Genomic DNA, 27,923 nt, shown 5'->3' on the forward strand with positions numbered 1-27,923 from the left:
TGTGGGACTGGGCATCACATCTTAGAACTTTTTTAAAATTCGTTCATGGGATGTGGGCGTCGCTGGCCAGGTCAACATTTATTGCCCATCCCTAATTGCCCTTGAGAAGGTGGTGGTGAGCCGCCGCCTTGAACCGCTGCAGTCCGTGTGGTGAAGGTTCTCCCACAGTGTTGTTAGGTAGGGAGTTCCAGGATTTTGACCCAGCGACGATGAAGGAACGACGATATATTTCCGAGTCGGGATGGTGTGTGACTTGTTCGGGAATGTTCAGGTGGTGTTGTTCCCATGTGCCTGCTGCCCTTGTCCTTCTTGGTGGTGGAGGTTGCGGGTTTGGGAAGCGCTGTTGAAGAAGCCTTGGCGAGTTGCTGCAGTGCATCTTGTGGATGGTACACACTGCAGCCACAGTGCGCCGGTGGTGGAGGGAGTGAATGTTTAGGGTGGTGGATGGGGTGCCAATCAAGTGGGCTGCTTTGTCCTGGATGGTGTCGAGCTTCTTAAGTGTTGTTAGAGCTGCACTCATCCAGGCAAGTGGACAGTATTCCATCACACTCCTTGCTTGTGCCTTGTAGATGGTGGAAAAGCTTTGGGGAGTCAGGAGGCGAGTCACTCGTCGCAGAATACCCAGCCCCTGACCTGCTCTTGTACCCACTGTATTTATGTGGCTGGTCCAGTTAAGTTTCTGGTCAATGGTGACCCCCAGGATGTTGATGGTGGGGGATTCGGTGATGGTAATGCATCTGAATGTCATCTTAGAACTGTTCCAGAGCCATTGAAATTTAGAGCACAGGAGGTCATTCAGTCCATTGCGTTCGTGCTAGCTCTTCGCTAGAGCAATCTAAAATTAATCCCACTGCTCCACTCTCTCCCCATAGCTCAGAGAAGCTATTTCCTCTGGTGGGGAAATCCAAAACAAGGGGGCACAATCTTAAAATAAGTGCTCTGCCATTCAGGAGTGAAATCAGGAAGCACTTTTTCACACACACGGTAGTGGAAATCTGGAACTTTCTCCCTCAAAAAGCTGTTGAGGCTGGGGGTCAATTGAAATTTTCAATACCGAGACTGATAGATTTTTGTTGGGTAAGGCTATCAAGGGATTTGGAGCCACGGCGGGTAAATTGAATTGAGGTATAGATCAGCCATGATGTAATTGAATGGCGGAGCAGACTCAAGGGCTGAATAGCCTCCTCCTGTTCCAATAAGAATCAACCACGTTGGTGTGGGACTGGAGTCAGATATTGGCCAAACCAGGTAAGGATGGCTGCTATCCTTTCCTAAAGGACATTAGTGATGGCTTCATGGTCAGATCAGCCATGATCTAATTTAATTGCGGTACATGCTCGAGAGACTGGAACGGCCTCCTCCTGTTCCTATGTTTCCCCCTCCCTCCGCCCTTGTGCCTTTTAATTCCTCCCTTTAGGCAATGTTGTCCCTTTTACCCAGCATTGCTGGGGTGCAGCTGATAGGAAATACATCACATTTCCTATGTCCCCTCACTTGCGAGGGGTGGATTATACGTCCACCTGTCTGTGGGTGGGAGCATAATAAGCCCACTCCCAAATCCGGTAAAAAAAATTGACAGGCTGAAAAAGGAATGGGGAATGCGCACACCTCTTAATTGTATCCATGTGGTTTATATCAATTCGTGTTAATTATATTCAGTTGGTGGGTATCAATTGGGCACTCTCTTGCATCCATTTGTAGGAGGGAGCTTATCTACAGGGTGCACGATGTGTTAGGGTAATCTCTGTGAATAAAGGCTTGAAAGCAACAATAATAGGCTCTAGTATTCTATCCTTCACCACCTGGCTGTCCGACTTTTTACAGCACCCAGGCCCAAATTATGGCTTTTTCATGATGCATCAGAAGAGAAATTTTGGGGGCTGTGTTTAAAGCAGAAATTTAACAATAGTATATTTTAAAAATTTGATTAGGATATAATCCAAACCCAAAAATAACGCTGACACTCTCAGAATACTGTGTAATAAAAATGCAATTTGACTTTTTCAGTCACCTTAAATCATAGAATCATTGCAGCACAGAAGGAGGCCATTCAGCCCATCATGCCTGTGCTGGCTCTTTGAGAGAGCTGTCCAATTAGTCCCACTCCCCTGCTCTTTCCTCAGAGCCCTTCAAATTTCTCCTTCTCAAGTATTTATATAATTGTCTTTAGAAAGTTACCATTGAATCTCCTTCCACCGCCCTCTCAGGCAGTGCATTCCAGGTCATCATAACTCGCTGCGTAAAAAAATCTCCTAATCTCACCTCTGGTTCTTTTGCCAATTATCTTAAATCTGTGTCCTCTGGTTACTGACTCTTCGCCACTGGAAACAGTTTCTCCTTATTTACTCTATCAAAACCCTTCATGATTTTAAACACCTCCATCAAATTTCCTCTTAACCTTCTCTGTTCCAAGGAGAACAATCCCAGTTTCTCCAGTCTCTCCACATAACTGAAGTCCTTCATCCCTGGTACCATTCTAGTAAATCTCCTCTGCATTCTCTCTAAGGCTTTTACATCTGTTCCTAAAGTGTAGTGCCCAGAATTAAGCTCAGGCTTAACCAGTGATTTATAAAGGTTTAGCATAACTGCCTTGATTTTGTACTGTAAGCCTCTATTTATAAAGCCAAAGATCCCATATGCTCTTTTAATAGCCTTCTCAACTTGTCCTGCCACCTTCAAAGATTTCTGTATGCAAATCAGAGCCTTTGATTATGTATTGTATGCTACATGCACAAAACTGTATATCCTCTGACTCACCATGAGTGACGTCACAGGTGATCTGCTAATATTAAAACAGCTCAACTAGTGTGTAATTCCATTTTTCTTCCTGTGCCACACTTAACTGTAACACCTCAGCGTCACACTTCTTGCATGCAAATCTCTTGTCCTTAAATTATTCAAATTCTTGCAGTGCAAATTGGCTGATACTGAGACACCTTCAGTTAACTTATTCAAGTTCAGTCCGAATTTCTCCCAGATAATTGATGTGCAAATTTATTAATTTCAAATGTATTCATTACAATTGGTAATATTCAAATTTCTTGGAAAGAAGATGAACGAAATTGCTCAAACCATTTTTCCAAATGTTTTATCTGCCATTTTTCCCCCTCAACCTTTAAAATAAGGTTTCTAATATAGAATCATAGAATGAATCAGCACAGAAGGAGGCCATTTGGCCCATCGTGCCTATGCTTGCTCTTTGAAAGAACTGTCCAATTCGTCCCATTCCCCTGCCCTTTCCCCATAATCCTGCAAATTTTTCCCCTTCAACTATATATTCAATTCCTTTTTGAAAGTTATTATTGAATCTGCTTCCACCTCCCTTTCAGGCAGCGCATTCCAGATCACGACAACTCGCTGCGTTTTAAAAAAAAAAAAAATTCTTCTCCTCTTCCCCCTGTGGTTCTTTTGCCAATTACCTTAAATCTGTGTCCTCTGATTACCGACCCTCCTGCCACTGGGAACAATTTCTCCTTATTCACTCCATCAAAACCCTTCATGATTTTAACACCTTAAAAATATTTTTTAAATCGCACATTTGACAACGTGATTGACCTTGCTTATAAAGTTGTCTTTCGTGTGTTTGATTAGTGTCACTGATATTTTATGTGAAGTCCTCAGCCTCTCTCAAAAGCTTGGGCTTTCCGTTGATTGTTTGACCAATAGCTTTCTGTCATGTGTAGGACGATGGCACATTCTGAGCGTGTGCAGAATCTCCCATCATGCATCCATAGCATCCTGTCAGTCTTGAGTGCCAGCTTGATGCAACTGGAAGGGTTTATCTGCTCATGGTGTGCAAGGATATTTGAGTTTGTTCTGGAATTTGCCCAGTTGTTTTGAGAATAAAGCGCAAAATCTATCCTTCAGGGTAAGCTTCACATTATTAACTGTTCATGTTTTTAGCTCACAGCGCAACAGTTTAAGTTAGAGACAATTAAAAAAGAAAAACTTGCATTTCTACAGCGCCTTTCATGACCTCAGGATGTCCCAAAGTGCTTCACAGCCAATGAAGTACTTTTGAAATTTGGTCGCTGTTGTAATGTAGGAAACGCGGCAGCTAATTTGCGCACAGCAAGGTCCCACAAACAGCAATGTGATAATGACCAGATAATCTGCTTTAGTGATGTTGGTTGAGGGATAAATATTGGCCAGAACACCAGAGAGAACTCCCCCGCTCTTCTTCGAAATAGTGCCATGCGATCATTTACACCCATCTGAGAGGGCAGACAGGGCCTCAGTTTATAGTAGTATCAGAGTATGATACAGCACAGAAGGAGGCCATTCGGCCTATCGGGCTCTTTGAAAGAGTTATCCAATTAGTCCCACTCCCCTTTTGAAAGTTACTATTGAGTCTGCTTCCACCACCCTTTCAGGCAGTGCATTCCAGATCACAACTCGCTGCATTAAAAAAATGTTTCCTCGTGTCACCTCTGGTTCTTTTGCCAATCACCTTAAATCTGTGTCCTTTGGTGACTTACCCTTCTGCCACTGGAAACGGTTTGTCCTTATTTACCCCCTCTGACTTTGAACACCTCTATCAAATCTCCCCTTAACCTTCTCTGCTCTAATGAGAACAATCCCAGCTTCTCCAGTCTCTCCACATAACTGACGTCCCTCAGCCCTGGTACCATTCTAATAAATCTCCTCTGCACCCTCTCTAAGGCCTTCACATCCTTCCTAAAGTGTGGTGCACAGAATTGAACATTATGCTCCAGCTGCAGCCTAACCAGCGTTTTATAAAGGGTTAGCATAATTTCCTTGCTTTTGTACTCTCTGCCTCTATTAATAAAGCCCATATCCTTTTTTAACAGCCTTCTCAACTTGTCCTAACTACCATCTTCATGAATTTGTGTACATACACCCCAGATGTGTCTGTTCCTGCACACCTTTTAAAATTGTACCATTTAGTTTATATTGCTGTTCCTCAGGCTTCCTACCAAAATGTATCATTTCACACTTCTCTGCGTTAAATTTCATCTGCTGTGTGTCTGCCCATTTCACTAGCCTGTCTCTGTCCTCCTGAAGTCTGTTACTGTCCTGTTGTTTATTACATTTGAGTTTCGTGTCATCTGCAAACTTTGAAATTATACCCTCTATACCCAAGTCCATATATATCAAAAAGAGCAGTGGTCCTAATACTGACCCCTGGGGAACACCACTGTATACTTCCCTCCAGTCTGAAAAACATCCGTTCACCACTACTCTTTGCTTTCTGTCCATTAGCCAATTTTGTATCCATACTGCCACTGTCCCTTTAATCCCATGGGCTTTAATTTTGTTCACAAGTCTATTATGTGGTACTTTATCAAATGCCTTTTGAATGTTCATAGACACAACATCAACCACAGTACCCTCATCAACCCTCTCTGTTACTTCACCAAAGAACTCAATCACATTAGTCAAACACAATTTTTCTTCATCAAATCCGTGCTGATTTTCATTTATTAGCCCAGACTTTTCCAAGTGCCAATTAATTTTGTCCTGGATTATTGTCTCAAAGTTTCCCCACCACCGACGTTAGGCTGACTGGCCTGTAATTGCTGGGTTTATCCCTCTCCCCTTTTTTGAACAGGGGTGTAACATTTGCATTCCTCCAGTGCTCTGGCAGCGCCCCCATATCCAAGGAGAATTGGAAGATTGTGGTCAGAGTCTCTGCAATTTCCACCCTTACTTCCCTCATAAACCTAGGATGCATCCCATCTGGACTGGGTGACTTTTCTACTTTGAGTACTGCCAATCTTTTAAGTATCTCCTCTATTTTTATCCTGTCCAATATCGCTACTACCTCCTCCTTTACTGCTACATTGGCAGCATCCTCTTCTCTAGTGAAGACCGATGCAAAGTATTCATTTAGTATCTCAGCCATACTCTCTGCCTCCACAAAATCTCCTTTTTTTGTCCCTAATCGGCCCCACCCTTCTCTTGATTACCCTTTTATTATTTATATGTTTATAAAAGACTCTTGGGTTCCCTTTTACGTTAGCTGCTAATCTATTCTCATAGTCTCTCTTTGCCCCTCTTATTCCCTTTTTTAGACCTCCTCTGTATTCAGCCTGGTTCTCGAAAGTATTATGAACTGTAAATTTTGTTTCATTTTAATCACTATATCCTTAGTCATCCAGGGAGCTCTAGCTCAGGATGCCCTTCCTTTCCCCCTCGTGGGAATGTGTCTGCTCTGTACCCGAACCATCTCCTTCCTGAAGGCCTCCCATTGTTCAATTACTGTTTTACCTGCCAATTTTTGATTCCAATCCACCAAGGCAAGATCCCTTTTTAATTCACTGAAATTAGCCCTCCTCCAGTTAAGTATTTTTCCGCTTGATTGTTGGTTATCCTTTTCCATAACTATTCTAAACCCGATGATATTATGATAACTGTTCCGCAAATGCTCCCTCACTGAAACATACTCCACTTACCCCACTTCATTCCCCAGAACTAGATCCAGTACTGCTTCCTTCCTCGTTGGGCCGGAAATATACTGAGCAAGAAAGTCCTCGTGTACACATTTCAGGAATTCCTCCCCCTCTTCGCCCTTTACACTGTTACTATCCCAGTCTATATTAGAAAAATTGAAGTCCCCCATTATTACTACTCTATAGTTCTTGCATGTTTCTGTAATTTGCTCCTCTATTTCCTTCCCACTATTTGGTGGCCTATGGCATACGCCCAGTACATAATAGCTTCTTTATTCCTTAATTCTAACCAAATAGATTTTGTCTTTGACACCTCATGTACATCATCCCTTTTCAGTGCTGTAATAGAATCTTTGATCAATACTGCCACCTCCCCTCCTTTCTTCCCTTGCTTTCCTGAATACCTTGCAGCCAGGAATATTAAGTTCCCAATCCTCCCCTTCTTTGAGCCAGGTCTCTGTTATTGCCAATATATCGTAGTCCCATGTGGTGACTTGTGCCTGCAGCTCATCTTTAATAGACTTGTTAGCAAAATTAAAGCCCATAGGATTGAAGGGATAGTGGCAGCGTGGATACAAAATTGGCTAAGGGGCAGAAAGCAGAGAGCAGAAGTGAACGGCTGTTTTACAGACTGGAGCAAAGTATACAATGGTGTTCCCTAGGGATCAGTATTAGGACCACTGCTCTTTTTGATGTATATTAATGACCTGGACTTGGGTATAGAGGGTATAATTTCAAAGTTTGCAGATAATACGAAACTCGGAAATGTAGCAAACAACGTGGAGGACAGTAGCAGACTTCAGGAGGACATAAACATACTGGTGAAATGGGCGGACACATCGCAGATGAAATTTAACACAGACAAGTGTGAAGTGACATTTTCGTAGGAAGAATAGAACTATAGAAAAGATACAGCACAGAAGGGGGCCATTCGGCCCATCGTGTCCGCACTGGCTCGAAGAACAACCAGGTGCCCATTCTAATCCTTGCCTCTACCACCAATTTGGGCAGCGAATTCCATACACCCACCGTCCTCTGGGTAAAAAGGTTTTTCCTCACGTCCCCTCTAATCCTTCCGCCAATCAGCTTAAATCGATGTCCTCTAGTTCTTGAACTCTCCGTTAGGGGAAACAGCTACTTCCTGTCTACTCTATCTGGGCCCCTGATAATTTTGTACACCTCAATCAAGTCTCCCCTCAGCCTCCTCTGCTCCAAGGAAAACAACCCCAGCCTATCCAATCTCTCCTCGTAGCTGCAATTTTCAAGCCCTGGCAACATTCTTGTAAATCTTCTCTGCGCTCTCTCCAGAGCAATTACGTCCATCCTGTAATGTGGTGACCAGAACTGCGCACAATGCTCCAGCTGTGGCCTTACCAGCGTTTTATACAGTTCCATCATTACATCCCTGATTTTGTATTCTATACCTCGGCTAATAACGGGAGAGCATTCCGTATGCCTTCTTCACAACCTTATCTACCTGTACTGCCTCCTTCAGGGACCTGTGCACATGCACTCCAAGGTCTCTCACTTCCTCTACCCCGCTCAATATATTCCCGTTTACTGCATATTCCCTTTTACTGTTTGCCCTACCGAAGTGCATTACCTCACAGATCTCTGGGTTGAACTCCATTTGCCACTTTTCCACCCACTCCACCAACCCATTGATATCTTCTTGGAGTCTACAGCTATCCTCTTCACACGGCCAATTTTTGTGTCATCTGCAAATTTGCCAACGATGCCCCCTACATTCCAGTCCAAATCATTTAATATCAGAAGGGAATAAAGTTGAGAGCAGCAAGAGAGGGGAAGACCCAGGGGAAATTTACAATACAAATAGTACAAACAGTTGTTCAAGAACAAGTGAAAGGGAAAAGCGTAGAGCAGCAGAAAGAAAGTGTACTTTAGACGCTACAGATAAAGTGAAAACTAGAAGGCGTAAGGCGATTAACCCAGCATCAAAGCTGAAGGTCAGGCTCGGGTGTGTGGCCCAACTAAGAGTTCTATATACAAATGCACGGAGTATAAGGAATAAATTAAATGAATTACAGGTTCAAATTCAAATTGGAGGGTATGACATGATGGCTATTACTGAGACATGGCTGCAGGTTGGTCAGGATTGGGAACTAAATATACTGGGTTATAAGGTCTACAGGAGAGATAGGGAAAATGGAAGAGGGGGAGGAGTAGCCTTAGTGATTAGAGATGAAATCAATTCAATGATAAAGGAAGATATAACGAGAGGTAAGCAGCCAACAGAGACCTTATGGATTGAATTGAGAAATAGGAAAGGATCTAAGACTATAGTGGGAATTGTGTATAGGACCCCTGGCAGCAGCTCTGAAGTGTTAGATTGTATAAATGCAGAGATTAGACAAGCGTGTAAGAAAGGCATAGTGGTCTTAATGGGGGACTTCAACCTTCACATAGATTGGGGAAAGCAGACTAGCAACTGTCAGAAAGGTAGTGTGTCCAGGATAGTTTTCTACAGCAGTATGTCCTAGAGGCAACAAGGGGGCAAGCCATACTAGATTTAGTAATGAGTAATGAACCAGATTTAGTTAACGGCTTAACTGTGTGTGAACATCTATCCAATAGCGATCATAACATGATCGAGTTCAATGTAGTGTTTGAAAGGGAAAAAAGTGAATCGGCTGCTAAGATTCTAGACTTTGGTAAGGCCGACTTCAATGGGATGAGACAGACTGTCCACAGTAAACTGGGCAAATCTGATGTGGAGAATCTGTTAATGGGTAAAACGACTGATGATTAGTGGGAAATGTTTAAAGAAACATTTAACGAGATACAGAACTGGTTTATACCCCTGAGGGGCAAGGACTCTACTTGCCAAAAAAAACAGCCATGGACAACTAAAGAAGTAAGGGACAGTATAAGACATAAGGAAAGGGCATACAAAAAGGCAAAAAATAGCACAGATCCTGGCGAATGGGAAAGATACAAAGATCAACAAAAGGTCACAAAACAGATAGTAAGAGCTACAAAAAGAAAGTATGAAAAGAAACTTGCAAGGTATATCAAAACCAATACGAAGAACTTTTATACTTGTATTAGGAAAAAGAGGGTGGTCAGGAGCAGTGTTGGTCCCTTAAAAACTGAAAGTGGGGATATTGTCATTGACAATGGGGAAATGGCGGACATGTTGAATAATTACTTTGCGTCAGTATTTACAGTAGAAAAAGAGGATAGCATGCCGGAAATCCCAAGAAAACTAATATTGAATCGGGGACAGGGACTCGATTAAAATTAAAGCAACAGTAATGAAGAAAATATTAGCACTAAAGAGTGACAAATCCCCAGGACCAGATGGTTTCCATCCCAGGGTTTTAAAGGAAGTAGGTGAGCAGATTGCAGATGCACTAACTATAATCTTTCAAAGTTCTCTAGATTCAGGAACTGTCCCTCTAGATTGGAAAATTGCACATGTCACTCTGCTTTTTAAGAAAGGAGAGAGAGGGAAACCGGGGAATTATAGACCAGTTAGCCTAACATCTGTTGTGGGGAAATTGCTGGAGTCTATAATTAAGGATAGGGTGACTGAACACCTCGAGAATTTTCAGTTAATCAGAGAGAGCCAGCATGGATTTGTGAAAGGTAGGTCGTGCCTGACAAACCTGATTGAATTTTTTGAAGAGGTGACTAAAGTAGTGGACGGGAATGTCAATGGATGTTATTTATATGGACTTCCAGAATGCATTTGATAAGGTCCCACATAAGAGACTGTTAGCTAAGATCGAAGCCCATGGAATTGAGGGCAAAGTACGGACTTGGTTAGGAAATTGGCTGAGTGAAAGGTGACAGAGTAGGGATAATGGGTAGGTACTCACATTGGCAGGATGTGACTAGTGGAGTCCCGCAGGGATCTGTGTTGGGGCCTCAATTATTCACAATATTTATTAATGACTTAGATGAAGGCATAGAAAGTCTCATATCTAAGTTTGCCGATGATACAAAGATTGGTGGCATTGTAAGCAGTGTAGATGAAAACATAAAATTACAAAGGGATATTGATAGATTAGGTGAATGGGCAAAACTGTGGCAAATGGAATTCAATGTAGACAAATAAGAACGTAAGAAATAGGAGCAGGAGTAGGCCATACGGCCCCTCGAGCCTGCTCCGCCATTCAATCAGATCATGGCTGATCTTTGACCTCAACTCTACTTTCCTGCCCGATCCCCATATCCCTTGATTCCCTTAGTGTCCAAAAATCTATCTATCTCAGCCTTGAATATACTCAATGACTCAGCATCCACAGCCCTCTGAGGAAGAGAATTCCAAAGATGCCCCCTCATCTCGGTCTTAAACAGCCAACCCTTTATCCTGCAGCTATGCCCTCTATTTCTAGACTCTCCAGCCAAGGGAAACAACCTCTCAGCATCTACCTTGTCAAGCCCCCTCAGAATCTTATATGTTTTAATGAGAGCACCTCTCCTTCTTCTAAACTCAAGAGAATATAGGCCCAATCTACTCAACCTCTCCTCATAGCGCAACCCTCTCATCCCAGGAATTAATCTAGTGAGCCTTTGTTGCACTGCAAGTATATCCTTCCCTAGATAAGGAGACCAAAACTGTATACAGTACTCCAGGTGATGTCTCACCAAAGCCCTGTACAATAGTAAGTCTTCCTTACTCTGGTACTCCAACCCACTTGCAATAAAGGCCAACATGCCATTTGCCTTCCTAATTGCTTGCTGTACCTGCATGCTAACTTTTTGTGTTTCTTGTACGATTACACCCAAGATTCTCTGGCACCAACATTTAATTGTTTCTCACCATTTAAAAAATATACTGTTTTTCTATTCTTCCTACCAAAGTGAATAACCTCACATTTCCCCACATTATACCCCATCTGCCACCTTCTTGCCCACTCACTTAACCTGTCTATATCCCTTTGCTGACTATTTGTGTCCTCCTCATAGCTTACTTTCCCATCTAGCTTTGAGTGGGGTGGGCGACAAGATCCAGTACTGACATGATCCTAGCTTCATTTTGAACCATTCTGACTCATTGATTTCCTTTCACATATATTCAGGGTGGGAAAATACTTTCTCTACTGGGATCAGTTTCCAGGAGACTGTTAAAGTGACAATGGGATAGGCTGAAATGGATAGCCCAGCTGCCATCCCCCAATGGTTCTGCTCTGTACAAGACAGCTACAGTGAACCCTACAAAAAAGTATTCACTCAAAATCAAACGCCTTTAGAATTGATATGGCGAAGGTCTATTGTTGAAGTACTTGTCCTGATGGTACTTACCTGCACAATTATCTTCTTTCATTTCCAATCTTTCACCCCTGTGCTGTTTCATTTTCATATCTAAAATGGCAAATGTGAGGTCATCCACTTTGGATCAAAAAAGGATAGAACAGGGTACTTTCTAAATGGTAAAAAGTTAAAAACAGTGGATGTCCAAAGGGACTTAGGGGTTCAGGTACATAGATCATGGAAGTGTCATGAACAGGTGCAGAAAATAATCAGTAAGGTTAATGGAATGCTGGCCTTTATATCTGGAGGACTGGAGTACAAGGGGGCAGAAGTTATGCTGCAGCTATACAAAACCCTGGTTAGACCGCACCTGGAGTACTGTGAGCAGTTCTGGGCACCGCACCTTCGGAAGGACATATTGGCCTTGGAGGGAGTGCAGCGTAGGTTTACTAGAATGATACCCGGACTTCAAGGGTTAAGTTACGAGGCGAGATTACACAAATTGGGGTTGTATTCTCTGGAGTTTAGAAGGTGAAGGAGTGATCTGATCGAAGTTTATAAGATATTAAGGGGAACGGATAGAGTGGATAGATAAACTATTTCCGCTGGTTGGGGATTTTAGGAGTAGGGGGCACAGTCTAAAAATTAGAGCCAGACCTTTCAGGAGTGAGATTAGAAAACATTTCTACACACAAAGGGTTGTAGAAGTTTGGAACTCTCTTCCGCAAACGGCAATTGATACTAGCTCAATTGCAAAATTTAATTGCGAGATAGATAGCTTTTTGGCAACCAAAGGTATTAAGGGATATGGACCAAAGGCAGGCATATGGAGTTAGATCACAGATCAGCCATGATCTCATCAAATGGCGGAGCAGGCACGAGGGGCTGAATGGCCTACTCCTGTTCCTATGTTCCTATAATATATAATATATGCCACAAACAGCAAGGGACCCAACACTGAGCCCTGTGGCACACCACTGGAAACAGATTTCCATTCGCAAAGACATCCATCGACTTTTACCCTTCTCAATTTTGAATCCAATTCGCCACATTTCCCTTTTCCCCATGGGCTTTTATCGTTCTGACCAGTCTGCCATGGTTGCCCACCACAGAGGTAAGACTGACTGGCCTATAATTGTTCGGCCTTTCCCTCGTACCCTTTTTAAACAATGGTACTACGTTTGCGGACTTCCAGTCCTCCAGTACCTCCCCTGTATCTAGTGAGGATTGGAAAATGATCCTCTGAACATCCGCTATTTCCTCCTTGGCTTCCTTCAATAGCCTAGCTAAGAATGAGGAGAGGCAATATACACTAAATGGTACAATTTTAAAGGGCATGCAAGAACAGAGAGACCTGGGGGTATATGTGCACAAACCTTTGAAGGTGGCAGGACAAGTTGAGAAGGCTGTTATAAAAGCAAATGGGACCCTGGGCTTTATTAGTAGTGGCATAGAGTACAAAAGCAAGGACGTTATGCTAAACTTTTATAAAACACTGGTTAGGCCACAACTGGAGTATTGTGTTCCATTCTGGGTACCACACTTGAGGAAAGATGTCAAGGCCTTAGAGAGGGTGCAGAAGAGATTTACTAGAATGGTACCAGTAATAAGGGACTTCAGTTATGTGGAGAGACTGGAGAAGCTGGAGTTGTTCTCCTTTAGAACAGAGAAGGTTGAGGGAAGATTTGATAGAGATTTGAACTGTCAGCTGGAGGTTTTGACAGAGTAAATAAGGAGAAACTGTTTCCAGCGGCGGAAGGGTCGGTAACCAGAGGACACAGGTTTAAGGTGATCGGCAAAAGAGCCAGAGGTGACATGAGGAAACATTTTTTATGCAAAGAGTTGTTATGATCTGGAATGCACTGCCTGAAAGGACAGGGGAAGCAGATTCAATAGTAACTTTCAAAAGGGAGTTGGATAAATACTTGAAGAGAAAAAATTTACCGGGCTATGAGGAAAGAGTAGGGAATAGGACTAATTGGATAGCTCTCTCAAAGAGCCGGCACAGGCATGATGGGCCAAACGGCCTCCTCCTGTGCTGTATCTACTATGATATGTTCATCTTATCTTTTGAGTTGGATAAATACTTGAAGAGAAAAAATTTACCGGGCTATGAGGAAAGAGTAGGGAATAGGACTAATTGGATAGCTCTCTCAAAGAGCCGGCACAGGCATGATGGGCCAAACGGCCTCCTCCTGTGCTGTATCTACTATGATATGTTCATCTTATCTTTTATTATGAGGATGGATACTGAATTAAGTCCCAAGTATGGTGAATTTTACTATAAGTGGTACTCTGCTTTGCCACTTAACAATTGTAAAATAAATCTATTCAGCCTTGTCTCACTACAGTGTTAATCAGCTGGCCTTGTGGATGATTAGGGAAGCATACCTGTATATAGTTCATATAACAATATCTTGTTCATATAACATGGGGTTTTATTGTTATAACCCATGGCTCATCCTATTGTATGACTAGATATTGGACAGCAGAGGCAAACTCTTGATCGTAAGTAACATGGGATCCACTTACAGGAGAGACCGCCGATCTGGAACCCAAGAGAATATCTGGAGCAGCCTCGAAATTTGTAACAACGCCATTAACTCTTTTTTTTGTTTTTGTACTTGAAAGAGTCTAGCAGAGAGTCAGCAGGAGAGAGGCCGAAAGTGACACGTACAGATAATCGGACTGCAGCGGTTAAAGAAGGCGGCTCACCACCACCTTCTCAAGGGCAGTTAGGGATGGGCAATAAATGTTGGCCTTGCCAGCGACGCCCACATCCCACGAACGAATAAAAAAAATCAGAGCACCTGTCCCCTCTATTGTTTCATACTTTGAATTCCAAAACATTTACTGTTTACATAAGATTTGTTTATACAGCAACAGCAGGTATTGGAAACGCATATTTATTTTCCAGGCACTTGCTTCCAGGTATTTGGTTACTAAAATGTAGGACACTTCTTTCCAAATTCTTCCATTGGAGAAGTCATCTTTCCATTATCTCCCCTCCCCAGTGGTTACACATGTGTGAAGCATGACATTTTGAATGTTTTTGAGGTAATTTTTTTGACATGACCAACAATATACCAGGCATTCTTTATACTTGCGAACCACATGATGTCTGAAAATTTTAGTTTTCCAAGAACCAAATCAAAAAATAGCATCTCTCTGTTCCTATGGGGGAATCTCCTTCAAAAATAAACTATCCCTCCCCAGTGCTGCAAAACTCTAGGACAACACCCATAGAAATTTGCATGTGTGACACCTGAAGTGTGACCAATGTACCCCATAACTTTTATCTTTGCTCGCGGATCTCTGTGTCAGCTGGAGGATTTGCAAGAAAGTGAACCATCTCCCATTCTAGCACGAAAGGTGAACCACAACTACAGGCATCACGAGCCGTGTGGGCCTCAGACCCAAAAAATGTTACTGAAGTTACTCCAAGAGGGGATCGTGAGGTTTAAAAGCACCGGGAAGGGTCCTGGGATTCCACGGCACTGAGGGAGGTTGTCTTGGGATTTGCAGGCTTGGGGAGGGGTCTCTGGGTTTCACTGTTGGCTTTGCGAGTTTATCTAGTGAGTAGCTGAACCATACAGAGCAAGAAATCCAAGTTCATTCCCCAGTTTGTACTAAATTAGCTGACCTCGGTTGATGCAGCGGTAGGAGCACAAAGAAACTCTGGATACCTGGGGGTCAGGGAGGGGAAATTCCCCCAGCTGGAAATAATAGAGTAAATAAGGAGAAACAGTTTCCACTGACAGGAAGGTCGGTAACCAGAGGACACAGATTTAAGCTGATTGGCAAAAGAACCAGAGGTGAGATGAGGAGAAATTTTTTAGAAGCGAGTTGTGATGATCTGGAGCGCTGCCTGAAAGGGCGGTGGAAGCAGATTCAAAAGTAACTTTCAAAAGGGAATTGGATAAATACTTGAAGGGAAAACATTTTCAGGGCTGTGGGGAAAGAGCGGGGGAATGGGACTAATTGGGTAGTTCTTTTGAAGGGCCGGTATGGGCATGATGGGCCAAACGGCGGCCTCCTGTGCCATGTGCTTTTAAATGCGTATTTGCACACATCAGCTGAGGGAAGGTTTGACTAAGGTTCCCATGGCCAACACTCATGGTCATGGCTCTCATGTAAATAATGGGCATGTTGGTGAGGCATCGTGGGATGACTGGAGCCATACTCCAGCAAGAAATTAATGGATCCAGGAGAAGGGGGACAAAAACATTGATGAGCTGGGGGAAAGGTTTAGTGTCTCTAAATGGCAATTGGTGGTAGTTCTTGATGGTGACCCTTTGTGCACTTGTGCCTCCTGGCACATGTCTTGGCATTGGATCCTTGAATCCTTTCTCTGCCGATCAGCCGTTAATTGTTTTTATCATTTCTTTTCCTCCTCAGATTTCCAAATGAAATTCAGTCAGGTCTCCTTGAAGTCATTGCCCCCTCCGTGAACTACTATCCTGACTTCTCCCATCTGAAGGAAACCTTCGGTGATCCAAAAGAGCGGGTCAGGTAAATCCAGCTAAACCCGATCAGTGAGATATTGAATGAGCTTGTGGTGCCAACTTCTATAGACTTGAGTACACATGTGGGAGAAGGATCTTAATGGCATCGGTTTTTAATACATTTATAAATAAATACTTATATCTGAAACCATTGGCTAACATTCAAAGTCTACTGCTCGGTTATGTTTGGCTAATTTGAAATTCTGACGAAGATTCCCAATGCGAGTCAAAGCCATTCTAACTCAGTAGTAAGAAGTTTACTTTAGTTGGCCAGTGATTTTATTTTCAGAGCGCTGAAAATGTGCAAGAAAGGAAAAGAACTCTCATTTATATAGTGCCACTCGTGTCCTCGGGACGTCCCAAAGTGCTTCACAGCCGATGAATTTTTATGAAGTATAGTCACTGTTTACCCAATTTGTGCACCGCAAGGTCATTCAGACAGCAAAGAGGTAAATGACCAGTGTCGGGTTTTCTTTTAACTCTCTCGTTACTCTTTAGGGTAATCAGAAGTAAAATTAACCAAGTTTTTAAACTTTTATATTAAAATAGAACAGGCTACACATAGAGATGCATACAACCTTTAAGTCAGCAAAGCAACTCAAAACTCAGAACGGTCAAAATCTTCTGCTTCGGGAAACTGAGGGGTTAATTCTCCGTTGACATCCTTCGTGCCCTTCCGATCTGTTTCGTGGACTGTCTCCAGTCTATCTCGCCCGAACTTTCTAAAATGGCTGGTTTAATACCCTACTTGCTGGTGCAAAAGCAAGTTACCAGTAATTTTCCATTCTCTATCAGAGTTTCCCACAGTTTCTCAAGGCCTAGCTCGGCAGCTGTCTTATCTTCAACCTCGACCCTTATCTCCACGAAATTACATTGTCTCGGTTAGCTTTCTAAACAGCCAGAAGCAATACCTTTTGAATTTGGTCAACCTTCCTGGCATGTTTTCTAAACAGTAACAGTTCTGTATTCTATCCTTTGGTGTTAATACTTTGAACCTGTTGACCGGAGGTCACTGGTACGGTTATTGGCTTAGTACAAAGATCAGTCATATATTCTGATAGCATGTATGTCTGTAATAGCCTCACAGAACATTTGCCCCTATGGGAAGTGAGAGGATTTGTCTCAGCGGATGGAAGGCCCCTTCCTTCGGCCCCGCTATTACGGTGCATCTTTGAAGAAGCACAGGGAAAAGGATATGGGATCACAAAAGTGAAAGTTCATTCAAAACTATCTCCCGAAGGGAACAAACCTGCTCTTGCAGCAATCCAGGGCTTCTCGCCCATCCTTTCAAAAGTCCAAAGTCCCTCACCAGTTAATCTGTTTTTGGTGGTGTTGGACGAGGAGAATTCCCTGCTCCTCTTCGAATAGTGGCCGTGCAATCTTTATATCCTACTTGAAACAGGCAGATGAGGCCTCTGTTTAACGTCTCATCCAAAAGACAGCACCTCCGACAGTGCAGCACTCCCTCGGTACTGCATTGGGAGTGTCAGCCTGGATTATGTGCTCAAGTTTCTGGAGAGGGATTTGAATTCATGACCTTCTGACTCAGAGGTGAGAGTACTATCCGCTGAGCCAAGGCTGACACCTTTGCAATGTTTTCGGTGGGAGGAGGGATGTTTTTGCTCTTTCATCCAATACATTGTGGGTCAAAAGAAACAGTTAAGTCACGACTACTTTGCGTGATTTAGGCTGTTTTGCTTCGTAACGTTCCATACAGGTTTGGCTCATAAAATATCCTAATTAGGAAAGCCGTGTATTATAGAGTTGAGGATGAGATAGGTCGCTTCAGGAATAAAATTGCTGGGGATGATAAATAAATAAGGAGGAACTGTTTCCACTGGCGGCATGGTCAGTAAGCAGAGGACACAGATTTAAGTTACTTGGCAAAAAAAGGGAGAGAGGGATAAACCCAGCAGTTACAGGCCAGTCAGCCGTAAGTCGGTGGTGGGGAAACTTTTAGAGACAATAATCTGAGACAAAATTGATTGGCACTTGGAAAACTATGGGCTAATAAATGAAAGTCAGCATGGATTTGTTAAAGGAAAATCGCGTTTGACTAACTTGATTGAGTTCTTTGATGAAGTAACGGAGAGGGTTGTTGAGGGTAGTGCGGTTGATGTTGTGTATATGGACTTTCAAAAGCCGTTTGATAAAGTACTACAAAATAGACTTGTCAGCAAAAATAAAGCCCGTGGGATTAAAGGAACAGTGGCAGCGTGGATACAAAATTGGCTAGGGGTCAGAAAGCAGAGTAGCGGTGAACGGTTGTTTTTCAGACTGGAGGGAAGTACACAGTGGTGTTCCCCAGGGGTCAGTATTAGGGCCACTGCTCTTTTTGATATATATGAATGACCTGGATTTGGGTATAGAGGGTAGAATTTCAAAGATTGCAGATAACACGAAACTCGGAAATGTAGTAAACGATGTGGAGGATAGTAACAGACTTCAGGAGGACTCGAGCAGACACATGGCAGATGAAATTTAACGCAGAGAACAGAGACCTGGGGGTGTATGTACACCAATTTTTGAAGGTGGCAGGACAAGTTGAGAAGACTGTTCTTTTTTAAAAAAAAATATGGGATCCTGGGCTTTATTAATGGAGGCAAAGAGTACAAAAGCAAGGAAGTTATGCTAAACGTTCATAAAACACCGGTTAGGCCTCAGCTGGAGTATTGTGTTCAATTCTGGGCACCGCACTTTAGGGAGGATGTCCAGGCCTTAGAGAGGGTGCAGGAGAGAATCTTCGCAATCTTCTGACTCAGAAGCAAGAATGCTACCTGCTGAGTAGAACAAAAGCAAAATACTGCGGATGCTGGAAATCTGGAATAAAAACAGAAAATGCTGGAAAACACTCAGCAGGTCGGGCAGCATCTGTGGAGAAACAAACAGAGTTAATGTTTCAGGTTGATGACCTGACTTAAATGTGGAATGTTCACCAAGAGACTGGGCTAATTCTGCCCCCCCCACCCCACCTTCCTCTTTGAATAGTGCTACGGGGCCTTTAATGTCCACGAGAGCAGGTGGAACGGGTCACAATTTAACATCTTCAAAAGGGAATTTGATAAATATATGAAAAGGAAGCATTCTCGGGGCTACGGGGAAAGAGTGAGGCAGTGTAACTAATTGGATAGCTTGTTCAAAGAGCTGGTACGGGCATGGTGGGCTGAATGGCCTCCTTCTGCGCTGTATGATTCTATGATCTCCTCTGAAGGTCAGCACCTGTGGAAGAGCTGCACTGAAGTGTCGGCCCAGATTATGTGCTCAAGCCCTAAAGTGGAGGTTGAACACACAGCCGTTGCTTTTTTTTTTAAAAAGTTTCATCTGGAGGTACTCCCACAATAAAATGTATGAATTCTGCTTTACAAAAGGTGTATTGTTTATTACGCAGTTGCTGGCACAACTAGAATGGTCTCACAGGAAGCCCTGCTACAGGGATGAGGCCATTGTGAAACAGCTACAGCTACGAAGCACGTGTCTATCGAGCAGATTTATTGCATTCCTGAGATGCGTCTTCATCTCTGTTTCGAAAGGAGCAGCATGGTCGTGTAAAACCATTCAATCGCACTTTATTCTTTGAAGTGAAAGAAAATCATCTTCTGTCTGGAGAAAGTTCAAAGCATCTTTCCCATCCAGGTCACTACATATATATTCGACAAACATGACTTCGATTTCTTTCTGACAATGCCTGACAGCTTTCAGGAGAATTAAATCCGCACTTGTACAATTGGCTGTTCAGTTTCAAAACTGGTAGTTCTTTTCTTGCAGGGGTCATAGTGTGATGAAAGAGCAGTCGGCTCATACACAGGTTTCAACCTTTCATGTTGACAGGTTGCAGTTAACTTATGCACTGTAGCTTTGGTATTGTGAGCAGAGCGCACATTTTGTTACATTTCAAAGAAAAAACATTCTTCATTTCTTCCCTCGCCAATTTTCTTGACTTTTCTCCCCTCCTTTCCTGAGGACACTGAGTCAGAAGGCTGTGGGTTTAGATCCCACTCCAGAGACTTGAGCCCAAAATCTAGGCTGACATTCCAGGTGCAGTACCGTGGGTGTGCTGCACTGTCGGAGGTGCCGTCTTTCAGATGAGACATTAAATGGAGGTCCCATCTGCCCTCTTAGGTGGACGTAAAAGATCCCATGGCACCACTTCAAAGATCATCAGGGGAATTATCCCCAGTGTCCTGGCCAACATTTATCCCTCGACCAACATCATTAAAACAGATTATCTTGCCATTATCTTGTTGCTGTTTGTAGGACCTTTAGGGTAGCTAAAGTAAACATTGGTCCCTTAGAGGATGAGACTGGGGAAATAATAATGGAAAACAAGGAAATGGCAGAAGAATTGAACAGATATTTTGTATCTGTCTTCACAGTAGAAGACACTAATAACATACAATAATAGTAGAAAATCAAGGGGCAAAGGGGAGGGAGGAACTAAAAACAATCACTATCACTAGAGAAAAAGTACTAGGTAAACTAATGGGTCTAAAGGCTGACAAGTCCCCTGGACCTGATTGCTTGCACCTGAGGGTCTTAAAGGAAGTGGCTACAGAGATAGTGGATGCATTGGTTGTAATCTTCCAGAATTCACTAGATTCTGGAAAGGTCCCAGCGGATTGGGATAGGAACATAGGAACAGGAGTAGGCCATTCAGCCCCTCGTGCCTGCTCCGCCATTTGATAAGATCATGGCTGATCTGTGATCTAACTCCATATACCTGCCTTTGGCCCATATCCCATAATACCTTTGGTTGCCAAAAAGCTGTCTATCTCAGATTTAAATTTAGCAATTGAGCTAGTATCAATTGCCCTTTGCGGAAGAGAGTTCCAAACTTCTACAACCCTTTGTGTGTAGAAAGCACAAATGTAACACCCCTATTCAAGAAGGGAGTGAGCCAGAAAGCAAATAACTATAGATCAGTTAGCCTAATGTCTGTCATTGGGAAAATGCTAGAATCCACTATTAAGGAAGTAGCAGCAGGACATTTGGAGAATCATAATACAATCAGGGAGAGTCAACATGATTTTATGAAGGGGAAATCATGTCTGACAAATTTATTAGAGTTCTTTGAGGAAGTAAAGGGCAGGGTGGATAAAGGGGAACCAATGGATGCAGTATATTTGGATTTCCAAAAGGCATTCGATAAGGTGCCACATAAAAGATTACTTCACAACGTAAGAGCTCATGGTGTTGGGTGTAATATACTGGCATGGACGGAGGATTGGCTAACTAACAAAAAACAAAGAATCGGGATAAAAGGGTCATTTTTGAAATGGCAATCTGTAACTAGTGGGGTGCCGCAGGGATCAGTGCTGGGGCCTCAACTATTTATTATATATATCAATGACTTGGATGAGGAACAGAGTGTCTTGTGGCCAAATTTGCTGCTGATACAAAGATAGGTGGAAAAGCAAGTTGCGATGAGGACACAAAGTGTCTGCAAAGGGATATTGACAGGTTAAGCGAATGGGCAAAAATTTGGCAGATGGAATATAATGTGGGAAAATGTGAAGTCATCCACTTTGGGAGGAAAAATAAAAAAGCAAAAATATTATTTGAATGGAGAAATACTACAAAATGCTGCGGTGCAGAGGGATCTGGGTGTCCTCGTACATAAACACAAAAAGTCAACATACAGGTGCAGCAGGTAATCCAGAAGGCAAATGGGATATTGGCCTTTATTTCTAGGGAGATGGAGTATAAAAGCAGGGAAGTCATGCTACAACTGTACAGGGTGCTGGTGAGACCACACCCGGAGTTGCGTACAGTTTTGGTGCCCTTATTTAAGGAAGGACATACTTGCATTGGAGGCAGTTCGCTAGGTTGATTCTGGGTATGGAAGGGTTGTCTTATGAGGAAAGATTGAACAGGTTGGGTCTATACTCATTGGAGTTTAGAAGAATGAGAGCAGATCTTATTGAAACACACAAGATTCTGAGGGGACTCAATAGGGTAGATGCTGAGAGGATGTTACCCCTCATGAGGGAATCTAAAACTAGGGGACATAGTCTCAGAATAAGGGGTCGCCCATTTAAGATGGAAATGAGGAGGAATTTCTTCTCCCAGTGGGTTGTGAATCTTTGGAATTCTTTACCCCAATAAGCTGTGGAGGCTGGGTCATTGAATACGTTCAAGGCTGAGTTAGACAAATTTTTGATCAGCAAGGGAGTCAAAGGATATGGAAAAAGGCAGGAAAGTGAAGTTGAAGTAAAAATCAGATCAGCCATGATCTCATTAAATGGCGGAGCAGGCTCGAGGGGCCAAACGGCTTACTCCTGCTCCTATCTCTTATGGTCTTATGGACCTTGCTATGTGCAAATTGGCACTTGCTGTGTTTCCTGCATTACAACAGTTACCACACTTCAAAAAGTAGTTCCAAGTGCTTTACAGCCAATAAACGGCCTGAGGTCATGAAAGGCGCTATATAAATGCAACTTTTTTTTCTTTTTGGGTCAGAGTCCCACAAGTGCCAGAAGCCTTTCATTCCCTCATTCCATTGGCCTTTGTTTGTAGACTTGGATATCATTGCCAAGCTGGACCCTGTGCTTGCCTGACTTGCACGTGCACACACATTTTCCAGCAGGGCACCACTGGATAGCAATCAGGAGCATGAATCATAGAATCATAGAAGTTTACAACATGGAAACAGGCCCTTCGGCCCAACATGTCCATGTCGCCCAGTTTATACCACTAAGCTAGTCCCAGTTGCCTGCATTTGGCCCATATCCCTCTATACCCATCTTACCCATGTAACTGTCCAAATGCTTTTTAAAAGACAAAATTGTACCCGCCTCTACTACTGCCTCTGGCAGCTCATTCCAGACACTCACCACCCTTTGAGTGAAAAAATTGCCCCTCTGGACCCTTTTGTATCTCTCCCCTCTCACCTTAAATCTATGCCCCTCATTATTTTATAGACTTCTATAAGATCACCCCTAAACCTCCTACTCTCCAGGGAAAAAAGTCTCAGTCTATCCAACCTCTCCCTATAAGTCAAACCATCAAGTCCCAGTAGCATCCTAGTAAATCTTTTCTGCACTCTTTCTAGTTTAATAATATCCTTTCTATAATAGGGTGACCAGAACTGTACACAGTATTCCAAGTGTGGCCTAACTAATGTCTTGTACAACTTCAACAAGACATCCCAACTCCTGTATTCAATGTTCTGACCAATGAAACCAAGCATGCTGAATGCCTTCTTCACCACCCTATCCACCTGTGACTTCACTTTCAAGGAGCTATGAACCTGTACTCCTAGATCTCTTTGTTCTATAACTCTCCCCAACGCCCTACCATTAACGGAGTAGGTCCTGGCCCGATTCGATCTACCAAAATGCATCACCTCACATTTATCTAAATTAAACTCCATCTGCCATTCATCGGCCCACTGGCCCAATTTATCAAGATCCCGTTGCAATCCTAGATAACCTTCTTCACTGTCCACAATGCCACCAATCTTGGTGTCATCTGCAAACTTAGTAACCATGCCTCCTAAATTCTCATCCAAATCATTAATATAAATAACAAATAACAGCGGACCCAGCACTGATCCCTGAGGCACACCGCTGGTCACAGGCCTCCAGTTTGAAAAACAACCCTCGACAACCACCCTCTGTCTTCTGTCGTCAATCCAATTTTGTATCCAATTGGCTACCTCACCTTGGATCCCGTGAGATTTAACCTTATGTAAAAACCTACCATGCGGTACCTTGTCAAAGGCTTTGCTGAAGTCCATGTAGACCACGTCTACTGCACAGCCCTCATCTATCTTCTTGGTTACCCCTTCAAAAAACTCAATCAAATTCGTGAGACATAATTTTCCTCTCACAAAACCATGCTGACTGTTCCTAATCAGTCCCTGCCTCTCCAAATGCCTGTAGATCCTGTCTCTCAGAATACCCTCTAACAACTTACCCACGACAGATGTCAGGCTCACCGGTCTGTAGTTCCCAGGCTTTTCCCTGCCGCCCTTCTTAAGCAAAGGCACAACATTTGCTACCCTCCAATCTTCAGGCACCTCACCTGTAGCTGTCGATGATTCAGATATCTCTGCTAGGGGACCCACAATTTCCTCCCTAACCTCCCATAACGTCCTGGGATACATTTCATCAGGTCCCGGAGATTTATCTACCTTGATGCGCGTTAAGACTTCCAGCACCTCCCTCTCTGTAATATGTACACTCCTCAAGACATCACTATTTATTTCCCCAAGTTCCCTAACATCCATGCCTTTCTCAACCGTAAATACCGATATAAAATATTCATTTAGGATCTCACCCATCTCTTGTGGTTCCGCACATAGATGACCTTGTTGATCCTTAAGAGGCCCTACTCTCTCCCTAGTTACTCTTTTGCCCTTTATGTATTTGTAGAAGCTCTTTGGATTCTCCTTTGCCTTATCTGCCAAAGCAATCTCATGTCCCCTTTTTGCCCTCCTGATTTCTCTCTTAACTCTACTCCGGCAATCTCTATACTCTTCAAGGGATCCACTTGATCCCAGCTGCCTATGCATGTCATATCCCTCCTTCTTCTTTTTGACTAGGGCCTCAATCTCCCGAGTCATCCAAGGTTCCCTACTTCTACCAGCCTTGCCCTTCACTTTATAAGGAATGTGCTTACCCTGAACCCTGGTTAACACACTTTTGAAAGCCTCCCACTTACCAGACGTCGCTTTGCCTGCCAACAGACTCCCAATCAACTTCTGAAGGTTCCTGTCTAATACCATCAAAATTGGCATTTCCCCAATTTAGAATTTTAACTTTTGGGCCAGACCTATCATTCTCCATAGCTATCTTAAAACTAATGGAATTATGATCACTGGTCCCAAAGTGATCCCTCACTAACACTTCTGTCACCTGCCCTTCCTCATTTCCCAAGAGGAGGTCAAGTTTTGCCCCCTCTCTAGTCGGGCCATCCACATACTGAATGAGAAATTCCTCCTGAATACACTCAACAAATTTCTCTCCATCCAATCTTGACTGGCATTTTCTTTTCCACCCAAGCCCAAGTCCTACTGTCACTCAGCAGAGGTCGGCCAACTCTGCTCACACTGGGTATTGAATGTGAGACCTTCCTGCTCTCTACGGCTCAATACCTCGATGTGATGGAGCATTTACCTACTTAGCAATCTATTGAATAGCGGGGCAAAGAGACACAGAAGATGGCCTGTCTTGATTCAAATAGAATTATACCTGACTCAAAGGATTAAGTTACGAGGAGAGATTACACAAACTAGGGTTGTATTCCCTGCAATTTAGAAGATTACGGGGTGATTTGATCGAAGTTTTCAAGATATTAAGGGGAACTGATAGGATGGATAGAGAAAAACTATTCCCGTTGGTTGGGGAGTCTAGGACTAGGTGATATTGCCTAAAAATTAGAGCCGGGACTTTCAAGAGTGAAGTTAGGAAACACTTCTATACACAAAGGGTGGTGGAAGTTTGGAACTCTCATCCGCAAATGGAGGTTGATGCTAGCTCAATTGTTAATTTTAAATCTAAGATTGATAGATTTTTGTTAACCAAAGATATTAAGGGATATGGGGCTGACGCAGGTATATGGAGTTGGGTCACAGATCAGCCATGATCTCATTGAATGGCGGAACAGGCTCGAGGGGCTAAATGGCCTCCTCCTGTTCCTAATTACATTGAATGTACAGCACAGAAACAGGCCATTTGGCCCTTCTGGTCTATGCCCACACGAGCCTTCTCCCACTCCTACTTCATCTAACCCTATCAATATACCCTTCTATTCCTTTCTCTCTCTCGTGCTTATCTGGCTTCCTCTTAAATACATCTATGCTATTCTTTAATGTGTTTGAAAAATTATATTTAGTCTCCCATGCCCTTTAAACATCATCGAGGTAACATTTCAGACTCGTGGACTTGAATGAAGTCTGCTCGAAGCAGAAGGAAAGGTGTCTCGAGTCGGCCGAGTTTATCAAACCTGAAGAGGCCGTTGGTAAAATGAAGCTGGAATGTCAACTGCGACAGTCTTGAGAACAGAACCTGTTTCTCGTTACACAATGCGTGCAATTTGTGACCGAACAATCCACTGAAACCCGTTCCCAGTTATCTTTAAGATCTTGAATGCTAAGCTACTTTCCCATCCTGCACCCTTTGGCTATCTGCGGTTCTCTAACCCGCCCTCACCCCCCTGCCTCCCCCGGTCATTATCATCAGTCACATTCACGCAGCCCTTAAGGGTGAAGTAAATGTATTTCTGGCCCTACATGCAGCCATGGCCGTCCGGAATTATTTTCTTGTAGCTAACAAGTTTTTGATTTTAATTTTTGTTTTTAATTAAAACAATTTTATACTCAAGTCCCGGATTCAGCATTCACCCCTGCAGCTGTGAGGCCTTTCCCTTAACCATTGATCTTTACAACTCAGGATAGAGACTGACCAGGAGAAGGTGGTTTTGCACCGTGCAGACTGTCCGATATAATTGGTAGTGTGTTGACGAGGTCAGAATAATGTTTCCGTCCAAATCATGGAGCCAATGACTGCTGCCACCCTCTCAGTCTGCAACGAGACACTCTAGCAGCGCAGTAGTCATTGCAGTTTCCCTTCTTGAATCAGATTTTGGTGTGCTGTGATCCTCATCCATGTGTTCAAATCCCTCCCTAGCTCTGTAACCTCCTCCGAGATCTCTGCGCTCCTCCAGTTCTGGCCCCTTGCGCATCCCCGATTTTAATCGCTCCACCATTGGCGGCCGTGCCTTCAGCTGCCTGGGCCCGAAGCTCTGGAATTCCCTCCCTAAACCTCTCTGCCTCTCTATCTCACTCACTCCTCCTTTTAAGATGCTCTTTTAAAACCTACCTCTTTAACCAAGCTTTTGGTCACCTGTCTTAATATCTCCTTATGTGGCTTGTTGTCAAACTTGATTGGTTATGCTCCTGTGAAACACCTTGGGATGAAAGGAGCCAAAGAAATGCAAGTTGTTGTTGCTGACTGGTCCAGACCAATGTTCTGGGAAACTTGATGCCACTTGTGAAATTTTTTGATTTTCATCGTGACTCACCATTAGAGGTTCAAAATACAATGGAACCAAAACCAAACGTCTAACACCCAAGTGTGAGTCTTGCTAGAACCAGAGAATACATCACAATGGTGTACCACTGGAGAAATCTTTACTTCCACAACCAAGTTGTCAGCCATGGCTCAGTGGATAGCACTTTCGCATCCGATTCAGAAGGTTGTGGGTCCAAGCCCCACTCCAGAGACTTTAGCCCATAATCTAGGCTGACGCTCCCAGTGCATTACTGAGGGAGTGCTGCACAGTCTGAGTTGCAGCCTTTTGGAAGAGACGTAGAAGATCCCACGGCACTATTCGTAGAAGAGCAGGGGCACTCTCACCGGTGTCCTGTGCAATATTTATCCCCTCAATCACTTTTTTTAAAAAAACAGATTATCTGTTCGTTACCGCATTGCTGTTTGTGGGATCTTGCTCTGCTCAAATCGGCTGCCGCATTTCCTACATTACAACGTTGACTACACTTCAAAAATACTTCATTGGCTGTAAAGTGCTTTGGGGACGTCCTGAGGTCATGAATGAAGCTATATAAATGCAAGTTCGTTGTTCTTTTATTTCTAACCCAGAAAACTGTTCAGTTCTCCCCACCATGCTAAAAACATTGGGAATTAAATCACCCCAAATGAATTCAAACATGTGCATTGTATAGAACCAGAGAAGAATGGGGTCACCCTTCCCGTAACGAGATGTCACCATCTATTCTCTTCCTCACTTCCCTTCACTAACCTACCCTAAAACACATGTGGCAATT

The 27,923-nt window shown here is 43.3% G+C and overlaps 1 protein-coding gene across 1 annotated transcript in view; it reads left to right on the forward strand.

The window, feature by feature from the left end:
• Positions 1-27,923, forward strand: part of mgat4b (alpha-1,3-mannosyl-glycoprotein 4-beta-N-acetylglucosaminyltransferase B) — a 301,140-nt gene that overhangs the window by 191,313 nt on the left and 81,904 nt on the right. Inside the window, exon 6 of the mRNA XM_067995968.1 lies at positions 16,032-16,145. Coding sequence (XP_067852069.1) covers positions 16,032-16,145 — 114 coding nt within the window. The remainder of the gene's footprint in view (positions 1-16,031; positions 16,146-27,923) is intronic.

Source organism: Heptranchias perlo, chromosome 14, assembly GCF_035084215.1.
Source record: "Heptranchias perlo isolate sHepPer1 chromosome 14, sHepPer1.hap1, whole genome shotgun sequence".
NCBI classification, from domain to species: Eukaryota; Metazoa; Chordata; class Chondrichthyes; order Hexanchiformes; family Hexanchidae; genus Heptranchias; species Heptranchias perlo.